The sequence below is a fragment of the Strigops habroptila genome, chromosome 12 (genome assembly GCF_004027225.2).
Source record: "Strigops habroptila isolate Jane chromosome 12, bStrHab1.2.pri, whole genome shotgun sequence".
Classification (NCBI taxonomy): Eukaryota; Metazoa; Chordata; class Aves; order Psittaciformes; family Psittacidae; genus Strigops; species Strigops habroptila.
Window position 1 is genome coordinate 858,963 of NC_044288.2, and position 27,888 is coordinate 886,850.

The window sequence follows — 27,888 nt, forward strand, 5'->3', positions numbered from 1 at the left end:
GTCAAAGGATTTGTAGCCCTGTAGAGGACTGCTGGGCTCATTTACATTGATACTGGAACAGCAGCATCTCTCAAATAACCAGGAAAAATACTGCTATTGTGAGGACAGTTTATACTAGTTTGTGGAGCAAGGTAAGGTGCTGTTTTGCTGGATCAATGTGCTTAGCTGGATGGCTGTATCAGGAATGCAATCCCTTTTTTATCACTCACTGACAGGGTTTTACTGGTGCAGGCTGGGAGTGTAGCTGTGGCTTCAGAGCAGTTGAGAGGCCACGCTTTATTCTACATCCAGAATAATCTAATGTAAGAGTGTATATATGGAAGCTGAATTTACTCCTCTGTAAAAACCAAACGTGTTCTTCTTGTGGGGCTTAAGTTTGTAAAGGAGCATGCTTTAAGGCCCGGATTCAGCAGCGCACTTGAGAAAACTCCTTACTTCCCATACACACACGGGCCAACTGATTTCAGGATGGATGTACTGGACAACAGTGCTGAGATGTCACCAAGGGTATAGGTTTAATAACACGTACACACAAGCATTTGTCAGCTACAAGGTAATCAGTCACACATATTGATTTAATACAAAAAGCCTCCACTGAACACCTCATTCTCATATGTGAACCCTCTGGTACTGCCCAAACGGGTTTACTAGGAAAGAGTTTCTCTGTAAGGTGAGCATCCATGTGTACACACACGTGTGCGCACTCACACACATGTGAGAATTGTTCTCTAACAACTACCAAAATACTATTACTAAAATAGAGAAATGAGCCTGAATTTTAGGGCAGAGACACTGAAAGGAATCCGAAGGAGTTAAATTCCTTTTAAATGCATAATTGACTAATTCATTTAGGCTTTTTCGTGACAATCCCACCTGTGATTTCCTTTTCTTCCATCCCTATTGGTATCTCTCCATGCTTATAAACACTGATAGTAACCTGCCCTGTTTCAGAACCATACTTATTCTTGACGTAGATGCTGTATTTTCCTGTGTCTTCATTGCAGACTTTCTCGATGGTAATTGTGACAACTGCCCCCTTCACATCCATTTTGTAGCGATCTTTGAAGACAATCACTTTCTCGTTTTTGAACCAAGTGATTTCTGGGTAAGGATCTCCAGATACACAGCAAGTTAAACACAGGGTCTGTTGTAAAAACAGATAGCAGAAATAGATGATGAAGATATAAATGAGTGAGGAAATTCCGTTGATGAGAAATTAAGAAAAATAAAAATCAAGTCTCTTGGATTTTCAGTAGGTGAGATTCCGGGACTGTCCACTCCTTTTCCTGATATCCTCCAGTGTAACCAGGATTAACCTGGTTGAATTCCCTGGGTCTGACTCATATTTGTGCTATTGTCCTTTTATAGCTTTCTTACACTGTGCAGTGACACTTAGCTGTGCAGTGACACTTAGGCACATGGTGAATTTGCAGTTACTTGACAGGATTTTTATTCTGCCTGTGTACCAGTAAAGGGGAATGTAACTCAGAATTGTCAGCGGCAAGTTGGTATGTGATGGATGGGAAAATCAGGTCCAGCATTTAAAAGGCCTTAGTCTAATTCTATGGAATGGGATGACAACAGAAAGGATCTGGCAGTGAAACAGACCTAGGAAGCAGTGACACCCAGAATCTGTGAGAAGGAGGTTCTGTGCCACAAAGAGCACCTGTCTGTGCAGAAGCACGTGCGTGTCTGGAAGCACCATTGGCAACACAGGCGCTGACCCAAGTATTGTGGAGGTACCGCTCCCCACTGCCAGCAGCTGCTGGGAGCACACAGGAGGGGAAAACAAGTAGTTCTCTCCTGTCAGTTATTCTTCCATGCCTGTGCAGGGGCCAATTATATGAACAGTTACCCAACATTACCTTGTCCTCCATGATAGTGGCAACATCTGGCAGACCTTGAACAACTCTGGCACGACCTGGGAATGAACAAATATGACCTTTTAGTTCTACTTGTCAGCATACCCCTTGGCTTTGCTTCACAGGAGAAAGGAAATTAATTTACTTACACTTTTCTGCTACTGCTGCTTCCCTGAAAGTGAGAGATAAAATTGTAGGGGTTTTATTTATTAGACATTGTATTCTCAATACAAAATATGACACTCAAAATAGATTTAGCTGTGAAAATATTTAGGGAGGAACTTACTTTAGCCTTTTGTGCTCAGCCAGGGCGTCGTCAAAGGCTGCAAGGAATGAAAGATTATAGGGAAAGTTGCCATTTGTTTCATCTGACTTAGTGGATTTAATATAATGCGTGACTGTTGGAATTACAGGTATTTGTGCACACAGGTATGTGTAATTATCATCTAGACAGTATTTCTATCTGCCCTAAAGAATTATGACTCTATTTATATACTACTGAAATAAGTGGGATCAGGTACTCCCTTTCCAAAGAGAAGTTCAGACGAGGAAAAACCCCAACTTTGAGCAGTTTGGAGACACCTTTATAAGCCTGAAGCCACACACTCTTTTCCAAGATGCCACCCATGAGCTGTGGGTGGAATTGGACACATCCTGGCCTGTGGAGGAATTGGACGCATCCAGGAGCAGCTGCTCCCCTGCTCATCCTATCCCCAGGAATGCCTCACGCTATGGCTTCTGCTCCTTCCTGCTGCACGCTTCTCCTTTCCCTGTGCTTCCTCTGACTTCTGGGGGCACTTCACTGTCCTTAACCCGGTTTCAGAGCGTGCTGGTGTGGAGCTCCGGCTCCAGCTCACATACGGAGCTGCCCGTGATTTGAAGGGATCTTGGCAGGCAGCGCCGGTGAACTCATTCCTGTGGCAGAGTTCTTTGACTCGCCTTACCTTGTCCAGACAAGTCAGTTGACAGTTTGTGAGATTTGTTCCCGTCAAATAACTCCAGGGTGTATTTTCCCTTATCTGCATCTGTAGGGTTCAGTATGTGAAGCCAGACCTGATTCATTGTGCTCCCAGCTTTCAGCCTGTCACGGCTTTCCAGTTGTTTCTCCCTGGGTAAACAAGTGATATCATTTCAGTAGTACTGGGCAGAGCTGTATGAATTAGAGCACTAACTGCATTTAGAGCTATTCTGGTTAGAGTAAGAGTGTGAGTCAGGATCTCGGGGTTAATTTCGTGGAGAGTTACATGCTCAGTCACCTTTGAAAACCTCCTGGGGCACCTAGCTCTGCTTTTAGGCACTTTGCCAAAGCTCTACAAACTCTACAAAAGACCTCTTAGTTCTGATTTAGGAGATTAAATAGGATTAAACATTGAGTATTCGTAAGCGTTTAAGCCCTTAAATGTTACTAAAAATTGGCCTCCTTATATACATGTGTAGGTGGTATCTAATAAAACACCACTTCTCTATGAAGACATCAGGAGGCTAAATTAGGGAGTGTTTGGAAAGAGTTTTATAATGTTTGGGAATATTAGTTATTCAGAGTGGGAGAACAGAGTGGTTTTGGAAAGTGCAAAGTAGTAGAAATAAAGAATTTGAAACAAACCAACTCCTTTTCCAGTCTGTACCCAAAGTGGCTGTAAGCGAGCAGTACCTTCAAAACATCATTATTACTCTAGGAAAGATGATCACTTATAAATATTTCTGCAGTGCTAAGATAAAAATAACATGACTGCTTAGTTTGGAATTCCCAGATGTGTTTCAGGATGCAGAGCAAATTGTGATTTTCAGCCCTTGCTCTGACAGATCTACCACTGCCTTAAGCTATGGCTCAGGCGCAATGTGTTTAATTTTGATGATAAACAGTTACAAGCAGCAGCATGGCAGAAGCCTTGTGAATATATCTGGGGACTTACTTGTGATACCAGGTTGTTTTCATGTAGTCTGTGTAGTACTTCACATTTGTGTAGATTTTGATGCCTTCTGCAGTAGGCTGAATCTTGAGAGGTGTAGCAGAAAGAGCTAGAAGTGTAATTGCAAGACTGTAATTGAGGAGGATGCCGAAGAATGCACAATTTTACATGTTAGGCAAGAAAAATCCCAAGCAACCTGTTAACATTTCTCTCTGGAGAATGTGGCTAGCTGAAGGTAGGATGGTAGTCTACCTCTTGGAGACCCTGGATCTTTTAGCAGCGTCCCTTCTAGAGATTTGGGTCTGGAACACACATCTTGTAGATGGAAATAGTACAACTTGGCCAAATTCACATCACAAGAGATGTGGCAAGGAGCAGGCTGCAGCACGTAAAGCTCACAGAATTAATCTGTAAGTGCAGAGGGGTTTATGTCCCTGGGTTTATTTACTGACCACCCTCCTTGATGGTTCAAAGGTGCTTCTAACACTAGAGCAATGGGAATTGGGTGGTGGTGTACCCGATCCAAACCCAGGGACAGCTCCTGAGCAGTCAGCTCTGACGGTGACACCCCACCTTTTCCCTTTCCACTATTACTGAGGCAGCTGGTGAGCAAGTGACATACCACTGATCCTGCACAGCTCCTTGAGAAGGTCTTCAAATGCTGCAAAGACATGAAGATTTAAGTGTCTACAAGTACAGTTTTTAGCAGATCTTGATCTACCAACTTAATTTAATTATGTTTAGGATGTATTACATCTAGTAGTTACTTGCCTTTTCTGTGGCAAAACTTACTAGGAATGGAGCTTTTCCCACAGACTCATTTATTTTTAGATGCTGGGCATTTCTTACTGAATTTAGATGCTTTTCTCTTTCTTCCCACTCAACAGACTGCCTTGCAGAAAGCAGATTTATGTATTGGGTTCAAGTGACAGATTCAAGGGTAAGAAGCAGGGTAAGATTTAGTCTTGGAAAGCAGAATCTTCTGATTGATGCCGAGTTGAAGTGACTACAACATTACTGACTGGGGTGCTTGGCAGAATGTATAACACAGTCATAGTCTGGTAAATGCCAACGTGTGTAAATGCCATTAGGGTGTCAGAACTGCCTAGTTATGTTTCAATTTCCAGAGCAGATCCAGCACACTGAGAAGTGCAGCAGGAATCTGCAGTAACGTGGTTGTTCGTCCACTGGATGTTGTCTCTAGCAACTATTCTGCTGTTGGAACTCAGCCCAGAATTTCTTTGACTTGTGGGGGATGTTGAGTGGAAGTTTGTGCTCCTGGTGCTTTGGAGGAGTGGCTGAACTTCCAGGAGGGAAAAGCTCTCTGTGGATTATCAAATGAAGTACAGTATGGGCAGATGCAAAAACCCTCTGAGGTCACATACAAAGGAAGCTGTTGTTCTGTTCACTGGGCTCTGTATAACTTCCAGAATAAGAGGCTGGTTTACACAGTGCATTTTATGACTCCAGTCACAAGTGAAATACTTGTGATTTTTAAAATGTTCAGCACACACACACATAGATAGATAGAGATATGCTATAGTAGATCAGGAAACTTTAAATTTCACCAGTAACTTTTAAGGCAGGTTTTCACCCCTGTAACAGCATGTAGGTACTATGGTAAGTAACAGTGTGGTAGAAAGCTACGAAATTTGGTTTTAAATCACAGCTGAATCCCAGGCAGGGTGTGAATGTGCATTATTGCCTGGTACAAGGTTCTCTTACCTCCTTTTGTGAGATCAAGTTGGGTGTAGTCCTCTCCTCGGTTATCTGAAACAACTGCTTTGTATTGGCCCTCATCTGCTTTGGTTATCTAGCAAATACATATGTGCATATGGCATATTTATTAAAACAAAACAAACCAAACTCCACCCCCCCAAAAAAAACCCCAAACAACCAAACACCAAAACACCCCCAAAACCAAAACCCCCCAAAACCCCAAACCAAACCCACACCCAAAACCCCACCAGAAATTTCACGTATCGTTGAAATAGGACAGGATTTGGAAAAGGGGGGGAGGCTGAGATTTTCTTTTTCCCTCCGAATGAATTTGGCTGGACTGGTCAGAAATGAGGGCAAAAAAAGGCAATTTGCCCCAGAACCACTTTGGAGGGCTGGAGAGGGCTCTGGTTCATTACAAACCAAGATGCTGTCAGTTAAGGGGAGTCGGTGTCTCCACTTGTGCCCTAGGTTGCTGTGCAGCACCCCTGGGTGCCCGCGGTGATGTGAGGTATGTCTGGGATTGGTGATGCTGAATTTGCCTCGTGTGGCTTTGCCAATGCTCTTGGCTTCCAGCCTGCAGTGACCTGCTGGCTCTCAGACCATGTGAGCAGAGATTCCCCTTCACATACATTAAGCTACTTGTTTCCTATAGGTGATGTGGCTGTTTAAAATCAAGATGAAAAATCAAACCCAAACAAGATTCACATTGAGCCACGCAGAGATTGCACTAAAACTGACTGCACCCTCCAGCTCCTTTCCTCAGCTATGTCTTCTCTGGAGCAGAGTTAAGATTAGAACCTGTTAAAAACATCTTATTTCCAATTCAGATCTATCTGACTATAATTTAAAATGGTTTATTCTTTTGTGCTTTTCTCAGCATTTGCTCAGTTTCTTTCATGTAGCGGGCACTACCCAAACCACACATGGAATACGTATTTTTCGCATTCTCATGTGATCACCAAAGCCTCTCAGTTGTTTTGTGGTTTTTACCTTTTTAATACAAAGTGTTCCTATCCCAGTCTGCGGATCAAACGTGCCACCTGCCCGTGCTTTCTTATTGAAGAACCACTGGAAGCTGGTGTCCTTGCTCAGGTTTGCTGCCTGTTTGAAGTCAACATTTACAAGTCAGCGTCCCAAACACATTTTATTTCTGCCTGCCTGGATCTCCTTCTGATATGGAACATTACTCGCATTAGAGGATTGCTCCAGAATCTTAGAAACTTCCTTCTCTATTAACATTTCTGTCCAAGATTTTCTCTCTCAACTTTCATTTGTCTGCAGATCAGCATTTGGATGGGCACTGTTCATACCCTGCCCTTAAAATTCACATCTCAAATTTAACGTTAAAGCAGTTAGTCTGCAGTACCTTGCACGTCAGGAGTACTTCGCAGCTCTCGGTAACCTTCCATTTCAAGTCCTCGATGAAATGCGGGCCTGTAAAAGAAAGGCGATGTCTTTCCAGTGGATTTCGCCGCTCCCCAGGGTTGCCTGTGGAGATGCTCCCATCTAGCGGTGGGTGCCCGCGGTGCCGTGTGTCTGAAACGCTTCACACAGCGGAGTGAATGCAGCGCCCACCGCAGTTAGAACATGTAAGTATTGCTGGGGTTTAATGTCCTCAGGTAGCGCATCTTTGTTGGGGAATCCTGTCTCACATTGTAGTTAACGGTGCTGCCTAAGCAGTCCTTTTGACTCTGCATCAGGTCAGTGTAGAAGTTGATAGGCATTTCCCAGGGGAATCCCAACAGAATAGAAAAGCCATCTACTTTCTGTTTTTCTTCCCGATTCTGGGGGACAGATTACTTTATATACACTTTCATCTTACACTAAACATCTCTGGAGACAGGAAACTGGACCTATAGTCTGGTATCACAGTTGTTATTAAGTGAATATTTTTATCCCTGCTGGAAGGGGATCACCTTTCCAATTGTAGGATTTTTTTCTCTGAACTGTTTTATAAACTGCCTTATTCATGGATATAAGATGGGGGATAAAATGGAAGTGGAATGTATTCTAGAGAATCCTGTTTTTTACAAGGCAAATGAGTGGACCTGAATTCCATGGTATATATTCACACTGGACAGTTTCCAGAGTTCAAAAATGATCAGTCTTGCAGCACTGCTGGGGAAGCTCTATACTGAGGATTGTGGCTCACATGGTTTAAATACATCATTTTGATTTTTAAGATCTGGGCAGAGTATTTTAAGATAAGGAATCTTATCCTAATGTGTTAATCAGCTTAAATAATACACTTCAAAAAAGATGACAAAGTATTTGAAGCTCTCAGTGGAGTTGCTCAGGTTCTGCTAACCTACAGCTCATCTTACCCTGCTTTTTCTTCCATTGTCGTCGTTTTGCATCAGCCTCCTCTGCAACTTTAGCAAAACCTGTGAGAACAGCAGTGGTCAGAGTTAACAACTCCCGCTATTTCTCAGTGTAACACTTCAGAAACTTAATGATCATGAAAAGTATTATCCTGAGAGCTGTGATATTTGGCCGTAGGGCATCTCCAGTGCATGAGCTGCCCCTGGTCCCCACTGAGAACCCCTGCATTTAGCACGTGAAGCATGAGTTTTGGCCATACAGAAAGGTAGGCTAGAAACCCTGAAATCAAAATGCTTAAAAAGAAACACAGAAGGCACAGAGAGCACAGAATTTACCTCTGCTTTAGACAATCTCTCCTTCCTTCATTGTCAGTAAAGGAAAATGGGCACTTTTGGAGCACAATTCATCAAACTTATTTTACATCCTGAACTTAGCATATGCTGAATCCCTCTAAAACTGCCACTTGCTCTCCAGCAGCTGTAAAGGGAGCCAAGTAGATTTGACATTTTATAGACACTTTCCATTCAGAAAGTTTGGAAGCTTTAGAAGGTCACTTGAAAGCAAACTGTTTGCAAGAACTGAAAATAGAGATAGACACTTTATGGGGAAGTATCTGAATGAGAATCTTGTTACTTGCTATTTTTAATGAATTTAAGAAAGGCTCTCTGCACTAGGATATAGAAGGACCCTGTCTGCTTTGTGTTCGGCTTGCTTTGGTGCTTGGACTCCTCCTTGAGTACAGTGGATGCTGGTTTCTTCATTGCATTCAGTTTAATGCAGTTAAGCAGCTGCTAAATACACTGAATAGTCAACCTGTGTCCTGTGATAAATGCGTACAGGTAATAACATATCATAGAGTTTACTGCCAAGGTATGGTTTGCCATAGCAAGATAATATGTAAAACATTTGGAAAAATAACTGAGCATTCCACTGGATGTTTTGCTTTAACAGACCATTTTTATCATCAAGGACCCTGTTTATAAGACCAAACGCTTCAATTTCTGTTAAAGAGAAATTCAGATAATTTCTTACATGATTCCTGGGCTTCAAATGTGTGCTAAAATAAATACTTGGTCTCCCCATTTATAACCATTATAACAGTCGGAAATACTTCAGCGCCTTAAGTGCCTAGAAAAGTTTCCACTGAGCATGGCAGGTTATATTTGATCCTGAATTTCCACTTACATTCATCCACAAGAGCAAGGGTGAATTGATTTTTAGCTTTTCCATCTTGCAGCTGGGCTGTGTACATCCCTTTATCATCATCACAGAAGTTCTGGATTATCAGTTCTACGAGACCTTTCTCTTTGACAAAGTTGATTTTATGTGTCTGTGTAAAACAAAGGAAATAGGAGAAACTGAATAGCTTTTCCACAGCAGAACTGTTCCAAGGTCAGATCCTGACACAGCATTTTCTTCAACACTCAGACACTACAATCCTTTTGTATGCATATCCTTATGTATACATATCCTCATCTTAGAGGAGTGGTGGAGCCAATGCCCTCTGATGTTCTCTGTTCTGAGGTTCATCTCCTCTTTGGTCATGTGGAGGGGTAGAGTACAATTGCTTACAGCAGAACTTTTCTCTGGGAGAAAGTTTCTGTTAAAACCACATGACACAATATGTTCTTCCATGCTGGATACTCCAGACTTCTCAGCTTACCAGAGTCTGCATGATTTTTAGTATAACGGAAGTATTGCCCTCAGTTACATGTCTGTGGCATTTAATTGCATATTTGGGCAATGATGAGTAATATTGCCACCCTTTGACATTGTGCAAGCACTGTTGAACCCTTTATGCATACACCCTGAAACCTGCCACATGCTTGAGCACAAATACCAGGGCCTTGCCTTACCATAAAGCCTCACTGCCTTGTTTGCTTTCAGCAAATATTATCATTACAAAGAGCTCGACAAATACCTTGATTGTGCATAACCATGTCGGCTCTCCAGTGCAGAAAAGACAGTTCCTAGAATAGATAAAGCCTTCAATAAACTTGCTCCCTGTTGCTTTAAAAACCCCAAAGTGGCACTAACAGCTCTGAAATCCTCTGGCCTTGTCCCATCCCTTTGTTACATCTGCTCTGTTTGTTGTCTTGGCAATGCTCCACCGTGTTTAACCACAGGCGAATGATTTATACTGCTCTTCATTCTCAACTGTTCTCCCCTCTGGTTCTGTCATTCCAAATGCTTTTTAAATGTTACAATATTAACTTGATATGGGAAAACAAGGGAGGGGCTCGGGCAATTTTTAAAATGTACTGGAAGGTTGGGGTGCACTGTTACACATGAGGAGTGTTATTTCCAGGGCCTCAGACTGCCAAATAAATCACTTTTGTCTGCTCTTGGAGCTCAGGAGGTTTATCCGTGTTCAGTTCAAGCAGACAGGGTGGAAGCTTGCAGCTTTGCTTGGTAAAGCAGAAGAAAAATATTCGGCCTCATTATGAGAGATGGTGTTTCTTTAGCACCCGCTGAAATGAGATGAGTTTGTTCATCCAAGACAAGGCTCTGAGCAGCACGGGTGCATTTGTGGTGTCAGATGAATTACACATGGCTGAGGTTTGTTGTCAGAAAATTCCCTTAGAAAAGGGCAGTGTCTGCTGTGGCAGCATTGCCAGAGGCAGCCTCTAGGGAGGGGGTGGATACCAGGGAAGCAGTGTAAGGAGGGATGTTCTCTGAGTGTTACCGCCAAAGGTTTTGCTGGCCTTAGCATTGAGGAATACTGCACTAACAGCAGTTAGTCAGTGTTGCAGCCTTGCTTGATGCTAGGACTAGGCAGCTAGAATCAGACTCTTGGCTTTCTGTTTATGCACAGTGGCAAACCAAGCTCCCCCAAAGCCACACATTAAAGCATCTGATAGGAGTTCAGAGAACTGGGAATGTACCCGTTTGCTCTACCTCCCTGTTCAGCAGGGGGGGAGTCAGCCAGAACTATGGACAATCGGAACACACCGGAGTACTTTTGAGCTCCTTGTCATTGAAGATTAAATGCAGCTCTGCATTTGGCGACAGCTTTTCAACCTCCAGCCACAGCCGCACTTCTCCTTTCTCCAGAACATCGATGTTCCATCCAGATATCAGCTTGATCACTGGAAAACAGAGAGAACCATGGAGGAGAATTCACAGGCAAAGCACAGGATTTGGCTCAGCCAGGGTCACGCCAGGGTTTCCCTGTCAGCCCGTCCGTATGGGAGCGGCTTCTTCCTGGTTCAACTTACGTGGGTTCCTGATTTCATGGCTGCGTTTCAACAACTTGTCCAGATCTGAAATGCAAAGTATAACAAGATTAGTACAACCAGGCCAAACCAAATGCATTGTATCAATTTAATGTAATTTGCTCATTAGCTTTATTTATGTCAAGAAGAAGGTAAGTACAAAACATTCAGTAGCGGGGAAGACTAGAAAAGGTTCTGAAAGATTCTTAGTTATGTCTGAGTAAAATGTTGGTTGTATCAATTCAGAAAGCACAGAAGTTTTAAATCGCTGTGATAGTGTATCTGTGTGTGAAATCTGAACTGTGATGGAAAAACAACCTTCCAGCAGCATGGAATCTTTCTCAGGGGACTGTAAAAGAAACTGCCCTTGAGCCTTCAAGGAATGAGAAACATCTTTCTAATGATGCCACTATCACTAAGTGATGTCAGTCACTTACTATTCCTCTACAAGAAACTTTCCTCTCGACATCTAATATTAGAAAATTATGGCTCATCAGATTTTTGCTCTTGTCATTTATTAGTTTTTACCTTCTTTCGTTAAAGTGCAGCTGGCCGAGATATCATCATCCACATCCGTGACCTCCACGGAATACACGCCCAGATCCTTTTCTGATGGCTCTTTCAGTATAAGCTTAGATCTTTGGAATAAAAATAATAACAATAAAAATTACAATTTCCTCAGAAATCATTCTGTGACAGAATGCAACACATTTGGTACACCCGGAACACTGAAGGTAGTGCTTGTTGTCGTTTGTATATGACACTGAGGAGCAAGGCAAGCCCGTCAGCAACATGATGGCTGATGCTTCCCTTCTGTGACCTGGAGATTGCGCTGAATGCCCCATTTCATGGACACCAGAGTTGAGATCAGGGTCAGAGATATGCAGTTTAATAGTGTTTATGTATTTTGGCTGAACACTGGGAGGAGAGAGAACCATTTGGCTTCTCCTTTTTCTCAGTGTTAGTATGTTCTTTGCAGTTAGTTTTCTTAGGATATGTTATATACTCACTTATTGCCTTTCTCTTCCATCCGAACCCTGTCAGCATCTGGTGGTCCTTCATAGTCCTTTGTCCAGACAAATTCAGAGGAGTCATTCTTTTCAGGAGCTTCAAATGCCATATAAATGAAACCCTCCTCGTCAACTCCAAGTTCAATTTCATTTGTGCCTGTATAAGCAAAAAACCCACAAGACATTCCTTAGCAAAAAAGATCAGGGCTTAGCTTCTGGTCATTTAACTAGCGCATACAGCTAGGATGGATTTATATGAGCAGTTTGATTTGCTAGTCTTCATTTTGTCTGAGGTTCATTCTTGCTATGAAACATGAAGCTGATGTTTCATAAAGCAGGTTTTTACTGGAGTCATCGTAGTATTTACAGACTTGCACAATCTCACCACTTTTAGTTTTATACCAGGTTTGGTTTTAGCCACCACAGGATCTGAGGGGAGTGAAGGGGGTCCAATTCCAGCTTTGTTCTGTGCTCTTACTCGGAAAATGTAGCATTTCCCTGTCTCCAGATCTGAAACCTGCAGGAAACAATGATGGGAATTATCATAAGACTAAATGAGAAATTACGTGTAGGTACTAAGCAAATGTACAGACCTTCATATGGGTGGTGGCTGTGGGCTGCTTATTCAGTTGTTTCCAGTCCTCTGACCCTGCTTCACACATGTCCACATAGTAGCCCGTGACTGGAGAGGCTCCTGTGTACAGTGGAGCCTCCCAACGGAGCTGCAGGGATGTGTCTCTTACTTCAAAGCACCGCACATCATAAGGGGGCCCTGTTCAAAGAAAGGCAGGCTGTCAAATGGTGACATTAGAAATGCAACCGGCTGCGTTTTGTTTGAGTTTGAGATCAGAAAGCAGAGGTTTATGGTAGCAAGAGAGTAGTGGTTCCATAGGAGATGCTTTCTGTGCAGAAATAATAGCCTGTGTCTGAATCCAAACTTCCCTGGAAGTGTCAGTGCTTTCTGTGCTGGGAGCACCCTCATACAGACCTGTAGTTCTCAGAAGTCCCTTGGATTCACAGGAGGGTGAGGACGTAACTAGTACACCCCGTAATAATTTTCTCTCTGTTTTTGCAGGAGAGGTACCTGGTTCTCGCATGGTCCATTCCTCACATTTGAACACGTCGCTGGGTTCAGATACTTCCCCAACACCAGCCATGTTCACAGCAGAGGCACGGAATTGGTACAGGTGACCTTCCTCAAGGTTGCTCACCTTTGGGTTCAGAAGTACAAACACATTCTTAGCACATCCCTGCGTGGTTGTCGTCTCGTGAGGGGAGGAGGAGAGCTCTAGACTAGAGGAACTAGAGGAAAACCTCCTCAACCCTCGTTACAGCTCCATTTCCCACTGTGCTTAAAGAAGGACGCTGTTATATCTTAAGTGAATACCGTGTAAACTCGTTGAGGAATGGGCTGAATGTTGACTTCATGCCAGTCCAGTTCAGCCGTATCATGCTGATCTAGGAAATAACCCAGGATCTTTGCTCCTCCCTTACGCTTTGGGGGCTTCCAGGCGATGGTCATGTTGGTCTTCCCGCAGTGCAGGAGAACAAACCCGCGTGGTGCTGATGGACAAGCTGCACAGCAAAGGGAGAGAGAGGACAGGCTGTTCAGTGCAGGTTTGGGATCTAGGGATTGGGAAAAGAGGTGCAGGTTTGGGATGAACTGGGCTGAGGACATCTCTGCTTACTCCAGATGCGATTCTGTTTGTGTTAAGGTCCCCTAATACTACTTTTGCAGTGTAAAAGTATTTGAAAATGACCAGATTCGTATTGGAAGTCACAGCAAAAGTCACAGATGTGTCTCAGGATGTTCCTTGCATGTCGCTTTATGGTTTGTCTGGCAGAAAACAGGAAGCACAGGGTCGATAAAATGGAGAAGATAGAGGGTTAGATGCTGGCTAATGTGTTTGGCTGGGTTTGGTAACTGCCCCGGAGGAATTCACTGTGCTGGTTTCAGATACCAGCACAATTGAGCACTTACTGTGGTCACTTGTACCAGTGCCAAATCCTGAGAACGTAACACGCTGCTAAGCCAAACGGTGCTTAACTGCCCACCCTTGGTGAGTGCCATCCATGGCAGAAGCTGCAGGTTGCAAGAAACTCAGTTCCCTGTTGCTTCACTTACCTGCTCAGCATTACCATTCTGTGTAATAATAGCTCTGCATGTAGATCCATGATTTGAGGGACTGGATTTCGGTGTGTATGCACACGTGGATGTTCGTGCTTACCAATAGCTGGCCGTACAATGATGGGATCTGTTTCTGGTGAGCTTTCACTGAGTCCTGCCTCGCTGACAGACTTCACACAGAAGACATATTCTTTTCCAGGCTGCAGCCCAGGAACAGTAAATCTGGGAGACAAAATTAATCTGTTAGTGTTTGACTAACAGATTACAGGTAAACAGTCGTTTGAACAAACAGCAGGGCGTTTCAGTGAGGCATTATTACCGACAAAACCATTACTTGCCATTCCATGTTAAAGTGCACTGTGTCATGTAAAGTGGCATCAATAAACCCAGGTATCTCTGCCTGGGTTGGCTGGTGTTGTCGGTAGAATAAATAGGAATTTTTAATGGACTTTTTCTGCTTGCTGTGTCACCCCCTCAGCTAGAGAGGTATTCTCCATCCTAAGTGTGAGTGATACCAACCCACTCTATGGGAAAGCAAGCAGAAAACTGGGATGTGGTTCTGCTGGTGCCACAAGATCCATGCACCCTCTGCAGAGCCCGAGTCTCTGAAGATGGGCACAGACTTTGCTGTTAGCCTGGCTTTGGGTGTAAAAGTGAGACTGTGAGCAAGACTTCATGCTAACAGAGGCCGCGGTGGCTGTGGGCGTGCAAGCCTCTGTGTGTGCAGAGAAAGTTCTTTTTTTAGCTGAAATATGACTCCAGCCATAAAGAGAAGCAGCCAGGCTGACACCCTGTCTGCTCCCAATGGGGTATAATAGCTGAACTCACTCGTTGCATGTCACAGGCTTATTATTGACAGTTTGCCATTCTTCTGTCCCGGTCTCCCGACAGTATATGTAGTAGCCAAGGGGCTCCAGACCATCCTTTAGCTTATCCCACTGCAAAACAACAGATGTCTTGGTGTCTCTGAAAGCTAAAACCTGGGATGGTGGAGGCAGAGGAGCTAAAAAAAAAAAGCACAGAGAAAGATAGGGGGGGTCAAAATTTATAAATTAAACCAAAAAACTATCAGTGAGTTGGCCTGTTTGAGTTATTCACCTTTTCCACAGCACCATTTTAAATCAGAGCGAATACCACAGGCATCATCCCAGCCTATAGCCTGTATTTTTGTGTTTGGGTTTGGTGTATCTCATATTCCTCTCCCATACAGCCCACTGATTCCTGCAGTTACACCTACTCAGCCTGCTCTGAGGCGGAGGAGGAACAACGCTCACGTAGTAACTCTGGTTAACTGCTGTGAAACAGGCACAGGCCAAGCTGCCTCCACAGCCGCATCATTCCCTCCTACCCCGGTCCCTGTCACCTCTTACACAGAGCTGGAAGCAGGCACGGATTAAACACAGGCTTCCACTGTTTCTTATTTTATTAAATGTAATTCCCCATCATTGCTTGCTTAGATTTACACTGCACTGACCAACTGCAAAGCAATTAAACAAGGATTTAAGGCTTTGAGAGATTTCCTGGTGGCAAAGCGACTGCTGTGTAATCATATACCATGAGGTTTAATGGAAAGGGGGGGTGCGGGAGCCCACACGTTACTTTCAGAGTACCTCTCCTTTTCTGTACCAGCAGTGTAGAGCACACTAATGACACAATTACCCAGTTTTGCTCCAGCAGTGACAGGCTCGCTGGGCAGGGATGGCTCACTGAGTCCATACTTGTTCACAGATCGCACACGGAAGCAGTATGATTTTCCTTTAACAAGATCAAAGAGTGCAAATCTTGGGGCATTAGCTGGCATGTCCAGATTAACCATTTGCCAGGAGTTGCTGCCTACAAGCGACTGTAACGAGAAAGGTGATGATTTACAACTCAGGCTTAAAACCCTCCTGAGCAATAACAAAGCTGATCTTTACAGGACAGTAGTTTAAAAAGACAACCAAACAATGAATGATGTATTTCTTGTTGATAAACCCAAACTTTCTTTCCTTGGTAATAGAGGGCCCCTCTGCAGCAAAAATGGTACAGCAGGTGGAAAGTGAGTATGTATGAAGTAGCAGATACAAACTAGCTGGCAAAATGATGAGTGGGGAACAGGAAAGTGAGCCATTGTGCCATTCTGCACAGCTCTTCCACACTTAGGGGCCCTATGGGCAGGAGCAGGCTGCCTGTTAAAACTCTACCACTATTCTGTGGTGTAAAACTTGTTTATTTTTTGTTAATCATTACTACTTGAATTGGTATCGGGAGTGTGGATCGTAGCTCAAGTGAGCTGTGGAGCTGGAGAGAGGCTGAGCGAGCCATTTGTGAGGCTGTAGGTCTCTAGTTACGACCCAAGGAACAGCCTTGTCTGTGCTACAAACCTCAGAAATAAGTGATCCTGTTCTGCAGTTTCTCTCCTATGTGATGTTATTTTCTTACCTTTTCCACATAATATTGCAGTGGCTCTTTGCCTCTTGGATCTGGTTCATCCCACTCCAAAGCCACATAATCTTCTCTGACCTCACTTGCATGAACATTGGTGGGTGGCAGGGGAACTTTAATATGTCCTGTGGGAAGTCAGAATAGGCTTTACTTTAGTTATAGCCTTGTAGAAACAAAGAGTTCTTTTACAATGCTTTATGTTTCCCCACTATAAAGTGAGATTCTTCAATATAAAGGAGGAATCTTAAACCCTTTGGGGACATAAAGGCAAACCAAGATTATTATAAAAAGCTGTGCTGTAAGGTTCTGATCCTTGCACCCCTTACAATGATGTTTTATGTATCTATGTTCCTAAGTGTGTTTTCTCCAGGGTCAGGTTATTACAGACCTCATGACTGTAGAACAATCATTCCTCTCTGAGAGAACGGCTCAGGAGAGATTTGAACTTACCTTCCAGGTCATCCTTCAGGATTTCTATTGTCCGGCCTTCGTCGTATTGAATAACTGTAACATCAAACAGGGCAATGTTAGCCCCCGAGAGGAGATGCTTGGGGTTTGTCAGGAGAGGCAGAGCCCAGGACTGTGTCACTTCACTATACATGATTATATCCATTTCATTACACATACAGCGAAATGTCATAATGGGTATTTTGGTCTTTCTCTGTTCACAGTAGCACTGAGGTGGGTTCAGCATGGCAGCACCGCAGTGATATTTGTGAGCATGGGGAGAACCCGGGCAAACCCCCTTCACTTATACCTGCAGCCTCACACTGTACTTAAGGAGCACATTTTCCTGGTTTTAGTACAAACCTGTCACTCTCTTGTCCTTGCTGGGGTCATATGTTGTAACTGGATCACTGGGTTTTGAAGGATGACTTACGCCCTGTTTATTGACAGCCTTTACGCGGAACTGGTATGTCTGTCCTTCAGCAAGGCCCAGGACAGGGTGTCTGCAGGTCTTCACAGGCTTCTCATTGCATGGGACCCAATCCTCTGACCCAGCAACACACCTGAGGTGAAACACAGCCCATGGACTTCCTGCCTGGGTTTTCCACACCACCATCATGAGCTTTTCTTGCTCAAAGGTGATGAACATACCAACCTTTCAATATAGTATCCCAGGACCGGACTTCCTCCATGGTCACTGGGTGCCACCCAGGAGAGGGTCAGGCAGTCTTTATGGACATCATGGCATTTCACGTTGAGTGGGGACCCGGGTGCACCGGCTGTTTCTGCTGCAGCATCTATGGAAACACCAAGGGACAGTGCTTAGGGGTTTTTACTCTCTGTACCCAAATTTTCACTCAGTAGCTTAATTTTAAGTGTCTAAGGGCCTATGTCCCGTAACACAAGTCATATTTTCTAATACCTCAGTCACTACTGAAAGTAAGATTTGGACATTTTGATAACTGTATCCATGCGCAAAATCGGGAGATACCTTCTTGTGTGTGAGGTTGTGAATTCCTTTGTGCCAAGCTATTAGGAAAGCAGCTTTTGTTCTAAGTAAGATAGAATCCTTATACCTCTAACAAACACGTAAGTGGTCTGCTCTTTATAGCCATCCAGCGAGGGCACGTGGATAGTGTAGAATCCCTCATCTTCTTTGTGAGCACATGCCACGGTCAGAGAAGCCTCCCGGTCTTGGTACTTTAGTTCCCGGCATTCAGAGTTCTGCAGCAACTCTCCTGTGAAGCACGAGAAGGGGTGAAGGACTCCCCCAGCACTGCGTGATTCAAGGGCAGAAAAAACCACCCAGCAAGACGAGGGAGCTGTAAAACACTCCTGATATTATTGTGCCTCTGAGTTATAGCTATGGACTCTGACCCTAATTTGTTGCTGTGCCTCTCTGTTCCCTTTGTGCACAAATACAGAGCAAAAAGCATGGTCCTTGTCCTGAAGAGCTTGCAGTCCAGTGAAGGCTTCAGATGAATTAGTGAGTAAAAACTATTCATACAGGGCAATGGATATAAATGTAGTTGTTGCATACAAACCATCTCTGAACCAGGTAATGTTTTGCTGGTGTTCAGGTAAATCAGAAGAGAAGTAACAGGAGAGGGTGAAAGGCTCCTTTTCTCTTGCAAATAAGGGTTTTAGTGGAAAAGCAAAATCTGCCTCTCTGGCCATGAGGGATCCTGTGAAATAAGAGTAGAAATCCGGATGATAAAGAGACTCCTGAGAGCCTTCCTCCTTGTAGTGTTTTTATTATCATGTATTTAGAGTGGTACCTAAGCCTTGCACCTCTCATGTGCAGTCAGGCCAGTAGGGAAAGCTATAGCTCAGATTCAAAAAGAATCAAATTGCTTCAGGCTATAAAAAGAAAAGAAATAATAATAACAACAATCATTTACTCACTTCTGTATATTTCCGAATCAAATCCTGACTCCGTTCCATAATACTCTGTAAGACAAGGGAAAACACATTTAGCAAATCTCCTGCCAGTGTTTATCTTCCCCTCAAAAACATATAATGACACTCAGCAAACTGGGGTTTTCCCTCAAACCAGCTCCTACTGTGAACCTTCGGAGTGTCGTCATGGGATAACACATTCATTCATTTGGCAGCTGATGACTGTCACGAACAACTAAGGGTGCAGCTATCCAGGAAACGGTTCATACGACACAAGTGTAAGGAGTACTGCTTTAAATGCTCCTAAGTTACTCAGAGCTGAGGGAGGGTTTTCAGTTGGGCTTCTGTCTTTAACAAGACTGTACTGGGGACGTTTTACTGGATCAAAGCCTGTGTGCAGGGAGCTACAGTTTCTGGCATGAGTGTACCGGTATGGTAGTGTCCCCTAGGATCACCCATAACTGCAGTGCCTCAGTGATGTCCCTGTTTGGAGGCCGAGCAGGACAGTGACTCGTTGGCACATACAGCACAGAAAAGGGGTCATAAACATTACTGGAAGTGGGATTTGGCCAAACCCCTGGATTTAAGCAGCATTCCCAAAGGATGATGTGGGATTCTTGAAGACTACCAGGGACTGGGACTTCAAGCTTTAACTGAAATAAAGGATATCTCTCCTGAGACATTGAGGTAACTCCTGGAGCCAAGGGAGGTGTGTTTCCTACCAAATCACTTGCTTCAACAGCCATGGGTTCTTCGGAGGCGTTGTACCCAAGTGCTTCGCTGATCTAGCTTGTGAGCACTGCTCATGGCAGCACAAAATGAATTGTTTGGAGCTGAAATCTAAGAACTGATGTACTTAACACAGGGTGCAGTTGAGACACTTTCCTTGCCTGTCTTTATAAGCCTCAAGAAACACACATAAAATAATGGCTCTTTTTTCAGTGAGTGAAGCTTGGCAGTAGCAGAGCTCACTCATAAGCAAAGATGAGGACTGAGTGTTAACAGCTGAAGAGGAAGGAAATAGAAGCATGAGAGGTGCAGCCTCATCCCAGGTCCTGTGAGACCCTTGGCAGTGTCTTTAGGGAAGGTGAACAACTGCTGCAGGAATCACTGATCCCAGAGACCCTCCCCTGGCATCAAGGGTATTCCAGGCAGCATGGGGCTGGGAAGAGAGATGCCATCGGCCTGCCTGGAGGATAAGGAATGTTTCCAGTGGAGGCAGGATTAAGGCCTTGGTGTAGTCTCTATTTTCAGAATGCTAAATGCAAATAGCAAAAGGAAGACTCATGTTACTGGGGTGGCATTAGGCAGGGTGAAGGCAGAAGGAACAGTGCAGGCCTCTCACCTGCAGTCACAAGGAACAGTGTTTGCGAGGGGTTTGAAATGTGGGTCAGGCTGATGCAGGGCAGTTCAGTCACGCATTAAAGGTGAAGAGAACAGCCCTCTCCAAGGTTTTTTGGGGCAGATCACAGCCCTTACCCTTATCATCTGCCTGCTCTGACCCTAAAGATTCTGACTGGAATTGGGAGGAGTATGTTATTATTGCTATGGATTTTACTGTTGAGACAGCTGTCTGTGCTTTATGGCAAAGGCCCTGTTCCTGGGGCCTGGACATACCATAAGAACTTTAACAGCAGAGAGGTGTTGCACGCCTGGTGGCTTTTGCTGGGTACAGGGAATAGGAACCTGGGCAGACTTGCAAGTGAAAGTTTTCTGGGCTATTCACATGTCCCTTTACAATTGGTAAATGTGTGCTGCATATTTCCAGATATGCTGAATTTGACGCTGTTTAATTAAAGGATCTGGAAGCTGCCACAAACAACACACTTCGTACCGATTCTGGAGCCACATTCTTCTGTACGTGTATGTATCCCCAAACGGCATTCATGCAAAGAATAAGTGTGGTAATAACATAAGCCATGACAGAGCCAAGAATATATTAAAGCACTAACAATAAAAATACTGTCTAAACCAAAGAAGACCCCTTCTGTCTGAAGAAATAGTTTAAGCTGGCTTTGCAGTTCAATCAGTCAAAGAAACCCATCTTTTCGTGACCAGTGAGGCCCAAAGCAAACCTGTTCCCTTCCTTGTCATCTGTTACCACTTGAATTACTCCCTGGACTCGCTCAGTCCCACTGAGGCATTTAGTTCTCTGCAGTTCTGTCAGTCTATTCCGTTCAGGCTTTTTATGACAAAATTGGGTTTTTTTAATATATATGCCTATATATATATGAAATGTGAACATCAAAACTATTATCCTGTGAGACTACACTGCATATTTCTTAACGCTTGATATAGCTTCCCTTTTGAAGTACTGGTAGTTTACTTCCTTCACCATATGTCTGGATTTGGCTTGTGCAGAATGTGCATCTATGAGTCTACATCAGTTATTTTAAGAACAGCAGAGATCAAAGAAGAAGATCTTGTATTTGGTCTTGGTAGTTACTGATTTGAGAGAGAAATACAGCATTCTGTGCAACATCTCACTGCAATGTCCCTCTGAAGCCGCATGCCTGTCATTAGAAATGCAGCAGATTCTTTCTAAGCCTGTTACATGTTTAACTTATGGCTGATTCGTATCAGTCCAGAGGAAGTAAGTACCTAAATTTAGTACAGTTTTAACACATAAAGACAGCTGTGTCCTTATGGAATCTGAAAGATTTTGCCTCAGTCCAGAAGCGACTGAGAAAGAAGAGCTGTTGTATCAGCCACATACATACTAGCTAGTGGTAGCTAAGGATTATATTAGCCAGTTGGGCTTTCTCCTCACTAATAGCTGAGAGAAGTTCTCTCCTATTAACAGAGTGCTCGCCTATTTCTCTGTTTTTTCCCAGAGTTCTTGTATGTTCCTCTGATATAATGTATAGCGTTGAAAATAGTTTTAGGAATCTGAGGAATCTGAAAGTTTAAAACCAAAGGGGCATTTTCTACTTACTCCTGACAAGCACCGTAGCAAAGGAATAAGCCTCGCCATACTGATTCTTAACTTCTACACTGTATTCAGCAGAATCTTCCATGGAGCATCTGGAAAAAAAACCATTTCCCCTCCTTTTTAGCTTTCAGTTATTGTTCAGCCTTGTCACAGGACAAATTCGAGGGGGTTCCCCTTTAATCCCAGAAGTCAGAAGTAGATAGTGGCTTTTTAGCAAGAAGCTGCTTTTTCTTTCTCTTACAAAGATTTCTTATACTTGTGGCCAATTTTTTCTCTTGGTACCCAGAAGCAAAACATCTCAAATGATGAACAGGCAAAAGACCTGTGGAACACTTTGTTCCACTGAAGACTCGAATGTATCTTTAGCACATGTATAATTTGCAGATCTGAACTAATCAATTACATTGATGCTAAATCACAGCGGTACATGTGCTCGTGAAGTGCTCTTAATGGGCACAGCCTTACCCTGAATGAGGACATTTTCGCCATGCCTGGAAAGATGAGTAGAGGCAAAAAGGCTCTAAATGTTTTGTTAGATTTTTTAAGCCTCATGAACTGCTGCTGAGATCGCTTCCTGATGGCAGAGGTTTGGCTCCAGCACACTACAGTCAAGCAGGTCAGGCTCCAGAGAATTACGTTTTTCTATTTAGCATCCACAAAGTGAGGCTTTAGAGAGAGCAAGTCTTATTGAACTGAAAAAACCAGCTCGGACAGGAGCACACACGTTACCTGCTGATGTGCAGGGTCAGCATCCCAAACTTGTTTTTTATCTTGTATTTTCCTGCTGGGGCCAGGCGAGGGTCGATGCGCACTCCGTTCTTGTACCTGCGTGAGCACAAAGGAGACGTGCTGAGAGGCAGAGAAATCCACTGGTAAAACCCCCACTTTATTCTGAAATTAACCATGTCAAGCACAACAGAGGCACCACAGTGAGGAGCAGCAGACACCATTCCCTCTCCCAGGGGTCTCCCCTGTCAGTCGAGCAGAGCCCTGCAAGCAACCAGACTCCCCCCCCGCCTGTCCGTGCCCCTTCCCCAGGGCTGCTGCAGGCTGCGGAGGCAGCTTCGTGTTGGCTCAGTGCTTCCTCCCCAGTGTATGCTCCCTTCACTGCAGCCGGTGCAAGGGACTCGAAGCAGATGGCTCCTGCTTTTCTGTCCCCACTGGGGATCTGTGGGAGGTTCATACTCTCTTTGCTCTTTGAATAATCCAAAGAGGTTGCTCCGGAAGGGCAGAGGACATCAGGAGCTCTGACAATAGCAGAGTTAGCTGCCTACGAAGTCATTAGCAATCCAAATGTTTGCATACTTCACACCTTCCATGGGAGCAATAGTTAATCGCTTCAATAAACTGATCCAAGCACACTTTGCAAACTGTTTTTGAGCTGATCTTTCATTTGTTTCCATCCCTTTGTTATTAATGGTAAATGCTGCAGTCAGGCCTGGTACATCACACTTCCTCTCCTGTGGTTTGGGAAATACACAAAGCTGAGTAAATGGAAGAGTTGCTTTATATTTTACAAATTGTCGAGGCAGTAGAAGCGCCACGACTTGCATGGTACCCACGGTAACCAAGCCTTGGTGGTGCTGTATGTATGCAGTGATTTAGTGCTGGCAGTAAGTTCTGGTTTCTGAGACTTAAATTCTGAGACTTAAAGTTTGCACTCAGGCTGGAGGTCAACACCTGGGAAGCAGGAAAATCTACGTGAATATCAGCCCTATTCCAGAAGGAGCCTCATGGGACTGTCCACTGCCTCTGCAGCCCACTGAATACTTCATGTCTTTGCTGGTCCTAACAGTGGAACTGGAGAATTGAAGTGTTTTCTGTGGTTTCCGAAGCTCTCCCTTCCTCTTCCTAGCAGGACACACGCCGCTGTAACTCCCCTGCCTGCTTCCCCAAACACACACATGCTGTGAGTAGCAGCAGGAGTCATGGCTGGGGCTGACGTACCACGTAACCTGCGGCGGGGGGGAAGCCAGGACCGTGCACGCCAGTGTCACCTCCATCCTCTCCCAGACAGTGTGGACTCTGAGCGGGACCCAGAACATCGGCGCTCGCCCCGAACGCAGCTCAATGTATTCCTTCTCCACACGCGCCTTTTCTATGGCCTGTGACAAGGACAGACTAAATAAAGGCAATAGTGACACGGACTCTTTTACAAAAGGGACATGTGTGATGATGCTTCAGTGGCAGGAGTGTCAGCCCTTATCCCCATTGCTAATGGTTTTGAGGTTGTCCCAACACCTGATCAGGTTTAGGAGCCTCTCCAGAATTCTACTTAGTCTTGGCGTTTCTGCTAGAATAGAGATGACTGATCTGACCTTTCTCCGGAGGGCCTTCCGGTCAGCTCTCACACGCAGCAGTCTGCAGTTCCAAATAACCTCCTTTTCCAACTTCTCCATGTCATTCCCAAACCGAATTCTCTTTTGCCCCCTCTGTTCTAGCTCTAGGATGTCAGCTTCTCTTCTTGTCTTGTAATCCCTGGAACACAGGATGATGAAAGCCAACAGAAGTTAGGGTAATGCTTTTTATTTTGTTTTGGTCTTTTTGGTTGTTGTTTTGCAGCACACATTTTTGGTTAAATCAGAATAAGTGTTCAGGACAGAAACATCAGCTTGCATGTGGTGTGAGTATGAACATCCGGCCAGTGGGCCTCGTAGGAACCAGCAATTCTGCCCTGAGAAACAGTACCTTAGTGGCAGAAGAAGGGACCCACTATTTGACCACTTTTAATCCCAGGCAGGGAACTGGGAGAAAGATTAAAGGGAGGAGGGCTGTTGCTAACTACTGGGGTTGTTCAGCCATGACAGAAGGATGGGCAAGAGGGTCATTGCCAAGATTTTCTAGGAAAGAAAGGGAGTTCCATCTGTTACCATTTAATCTGACTGTATTTCCCATTTATTCCTATAAAATCTGTTTTCCCTTACACCCTCGCTTGTGAGCAGGGTGAGTGCTCACTGTCACAGGTACCAGGGTGCTGCAGTTTCATTTCCTGCATTGTAGTTAAGTTGGGTAGTTTTCTTTTTAAAGGAAGAACCTCTTGGTTGAACCTGAATGAAACGAGTTGGAAATATATATCCAAATGTATGCGATGGTGCATATAATGGCTGTATGTGAGTTCTGATTTCTGACTTACAGTGGGATTTCGGAGGTCAAGGCAAGAGCAGCTGCTATCGATAACTCTGAAGGGCTGAAAGTCTCCTCTTCCTCACTTCCAGAGGCAGACACATGTAAAAGAATCCAGACAAGGTTTCGCGATCTCATAAATTCAAAATTCAACGGGTCAGAATGCTCAGCGTGGAGTGCAGAGCATCCTGCTGGACCTGGCTCGCTCAGCCTGGCCCCAGCTCTGCAGCTCACCTGGTTTTGAACTTTTTCTTCCTAGTGGTGGAGGTCATCTGCAGGCTGTGTTGCCTCTCTTCCTTGTGCTCCTCCTCTCTCTGGTGGAATAGCGTTCGGGTTCCCATGCTGGGAAGTCAGAAATGAATTTTCTTGCTGGAATAGAATAAAACATAAAGTGTTTTGTAAATAAGACACCTTAACAGAATCTCTTCAGGTTATCCTAAGTCCTTGCTTTGCTTTGACGTTCAAGGGCTGTGAATAAAAGTTCATAGGATATTGTCTTGTGGCATTCATACTGTGAAAGGGGTTTGTTTCGAGATGCGGCTGGGAAAAATGGAATCAGATGAAGAAATCAGTAAGTCTTCAAAAGCAGCTGAAGCTGCATCACAGCAGTAAGCAGCCAGCATTTTGTAGGTAGGTTTGTTTTCCTGGGACTGATGTTATGCTCTAAATCTGGTGGATATTCTCCCAGGGAGTTCCATTAGATCAGAGCCCCAATATAGCTTGCAGATGGATGAGGAGGGATTGGAGGGACACAGGTTAGGGACAAAATAAGGATCACCAGATGGTGAGATATGGAGGAGGAGTTTAGAGAATAAGCAGATTTTTAGTCTGGAAATGCTACTGCAGGGGTAGGTGTGATGCCAAACAGCCCATGAGCAGGTAGTGATGGCACTGTGTGCTGGCACGGCCTGGGGTGTGGGGTTAGGTGGGCAATGCTGCTGGGCAGAAACCACTGGGAGTCTGTGGCAGCTGGAAAATCCAAGTGGGTTTTCTGGAACTAACCAGCTCCAGTTGCCGAGGTAGAGCACTTCTTCAACCTGTATTCCTGCCTGTCTGTCTAGGCTGCTGACAAGGTACAGTTCAGTACTTTAAGAGGATAATGCTTTATCCGATCCTTTGGGTGGATCTGGAGAGATCAGGTGTTTCTTCCTAGGTCTTATAGAAGGTTGATAAATCCTGGAGAAAGCTTAGCATCCTTCAGCAAGTTTGCTTCAAAGGAGTTGCTCAGTGAACAGAGCAGCATTCCCAGAGCAATCCCTCTCCTGCAGGTGAACCCCAGGGAGCAGCATCGGTGTTCCTGGCTCCCATCCCTCTCCTGCAGTTGCTGCTGAAGAGCTGGGCTGTTGCTGCAGCCTTTTCTCGGGAAATAAGGAGTGCTGCTTTCAACCACTGAGTAAGGAGGGGGCATTACACAAAATAAAGGTGTCCTTCCTTACCTCATTCTGTGCTGCAGCAGGCTCACAAACATACAGCACAGCCCTTAACTCGTTCTGAGAGCTCAGGTTACTTTATAAAAGCAGCTTTGGAAATGTAATTGTTGCTGACTAGTATTTGTTCAGACACACTTGCGAAGATTTCCCTAGCTCATGTTCCAGAATTGAATTTTTCCCTTGGCAAATTCTGCACCCAGATTTTACCTTTCTAATCCTAACAGGATAAACAGCACAGACCGCTCAGCTTTTACAGCACTTCAACTTGCTGGTAGCGGAAACACATTCCTTAAAAGCAGTCCATGGAAAAGCACGGTTGTATGCAAAAATAGAGCTGTGGTAAATGCAAATATGCCCAAATGCAAATGAAAATACAGAATTATCATAGTAATATATCCTCAGCAGACATTAACTTTGGAAGAAACAAAGAAATGTTGGCAAGTATAAGAAAGAGAAAATAAAACAGGCTGTTATGGAAAAAATATCTGTGTAATGTCATAGGATACTCCTCTCCTCAGGACTGTTTCAGCTACAGAATGGCCACTGGGCATCAGATCTTTGTTTCCATGTTCAGGAATAGTTATCGACCTGGGTTAATATTTTCTATATAATGTTTTTTATGTTTCCTTGAAAAATTGTCAGTGCTTTATAATCTGGTGGTTAATTAAAGATGCAGAGTTTGGGTCTGTTAGTGATCTGCCCTATGCTTTTCAATCCAAGTATATATTTTTTTCCTAAACAGACCAGTAAACCAGCACAGATTCTTGTGAGAAAACATGAATTAAAACAGTATTTTCATAAGAACAACACTGGGAAAACACAGTTACACTTTAAAGCAGATACAGTCACAAAGCAATCTATTTCTGAAGCGCAATTCAAATACAGTGATCATAAAAATAACTGATGCAATATGAAGATCTTATAAAATCTTACTATAAACAGTAGTTTATTTACAGACAAACCAAACTCACCCTGTGAAGGCAACAGTGCGAGTGCCTGTCCTCGGGGAGGAGAAGGGACAACGGAGCGGTTCCTTCTCCCTCTTGATGACACTAAGAATGACTCTCCCCAGAAGAATGTTCCCCATGTTTGAGTGCCCATCCTGGAGTCTTAAATATAGCGTCCGGCCGTGCCACCGCGGGGACAATGGGGAGACCCGGCGGGGCTGCTGCAGTGGCCACTAACCACAGGCTCCTGTTCGGATCAGGCAAAGCACTGCCTTTGCCAAAAGATGTAAGGAAAGACAGGTGTCTCCAAAATTCAGGCATCAGGGTATTGGATTCTCATCTGCTCATTTAGGATAGAAGCTCACAAAGCATCTAAAATGAATTATGAATATTTTAATCTCCTCTAGGAATTTCCCTGATGTTAACGTTACTATTGCTGCTATTGAGTGAAATCATTTGCTTTGACATCTCTAGTGAATGCCAACTCCAGCCAAATCATGTCAGTGTATAATGAGAT

The 27,888-nt window shown here is 44.2% G+C and overlaps 2 protein-coding genes across 2 annotated transcripts in view; one reads left to right on the top strand and one right to left on the bottom strand.

Annotated features, from left to right (window-relative positions):
- Nucleotides 1-491: 491 nt before the first annotated feature.
- On the bottom strand, nt 492-13,138 carry MYOM3 (myomesin 3). The gene is made up of 17 exons (XM_030504838.1): nt 13,126-13,138; nt 12,042-12,198; nt 11,560-11,669; nt 11,035-11,079; nt 10,769-10,905; nt 9,002-9,146; nt 7,819-7,878; nt 6,861-7,030; nt 6,485-6,595; nt 5,498-5,585; nt 4,395-4,433; nt 3,776-3,881; nt 2,807-2,970; nt 2,149-2,185; nt 2,012-2,034; nt 1,866-1,921; nt 492-1,144 (listed from the first exon to the last, which is right to left on the bottom strand). Exons 1-17 carry the CDS (start codon nt 13,136-13,138, stop codon nt 845-847), a joined length of 1,761 nt encoding a protein of 586 aa, XP_030360698.1. The 3' UTR covers nt 492-844.
- GRHL3 (grainyhead like transcription factor 3) overlaps nt 13,137-27,888 on the top strand; it is an 89,277-nt gene continuing 74,525 nt past the window's right edge. The window contains exon 1 of the mRNA XM_030504686.1: nt 13,137-13,228. Coding sequence (XP_030360546.1) covers nt 13,137-13,228 — 92 coding nt within the window. The remainder of the gene's footprint in view (nt 13,229-27,888) is intronic.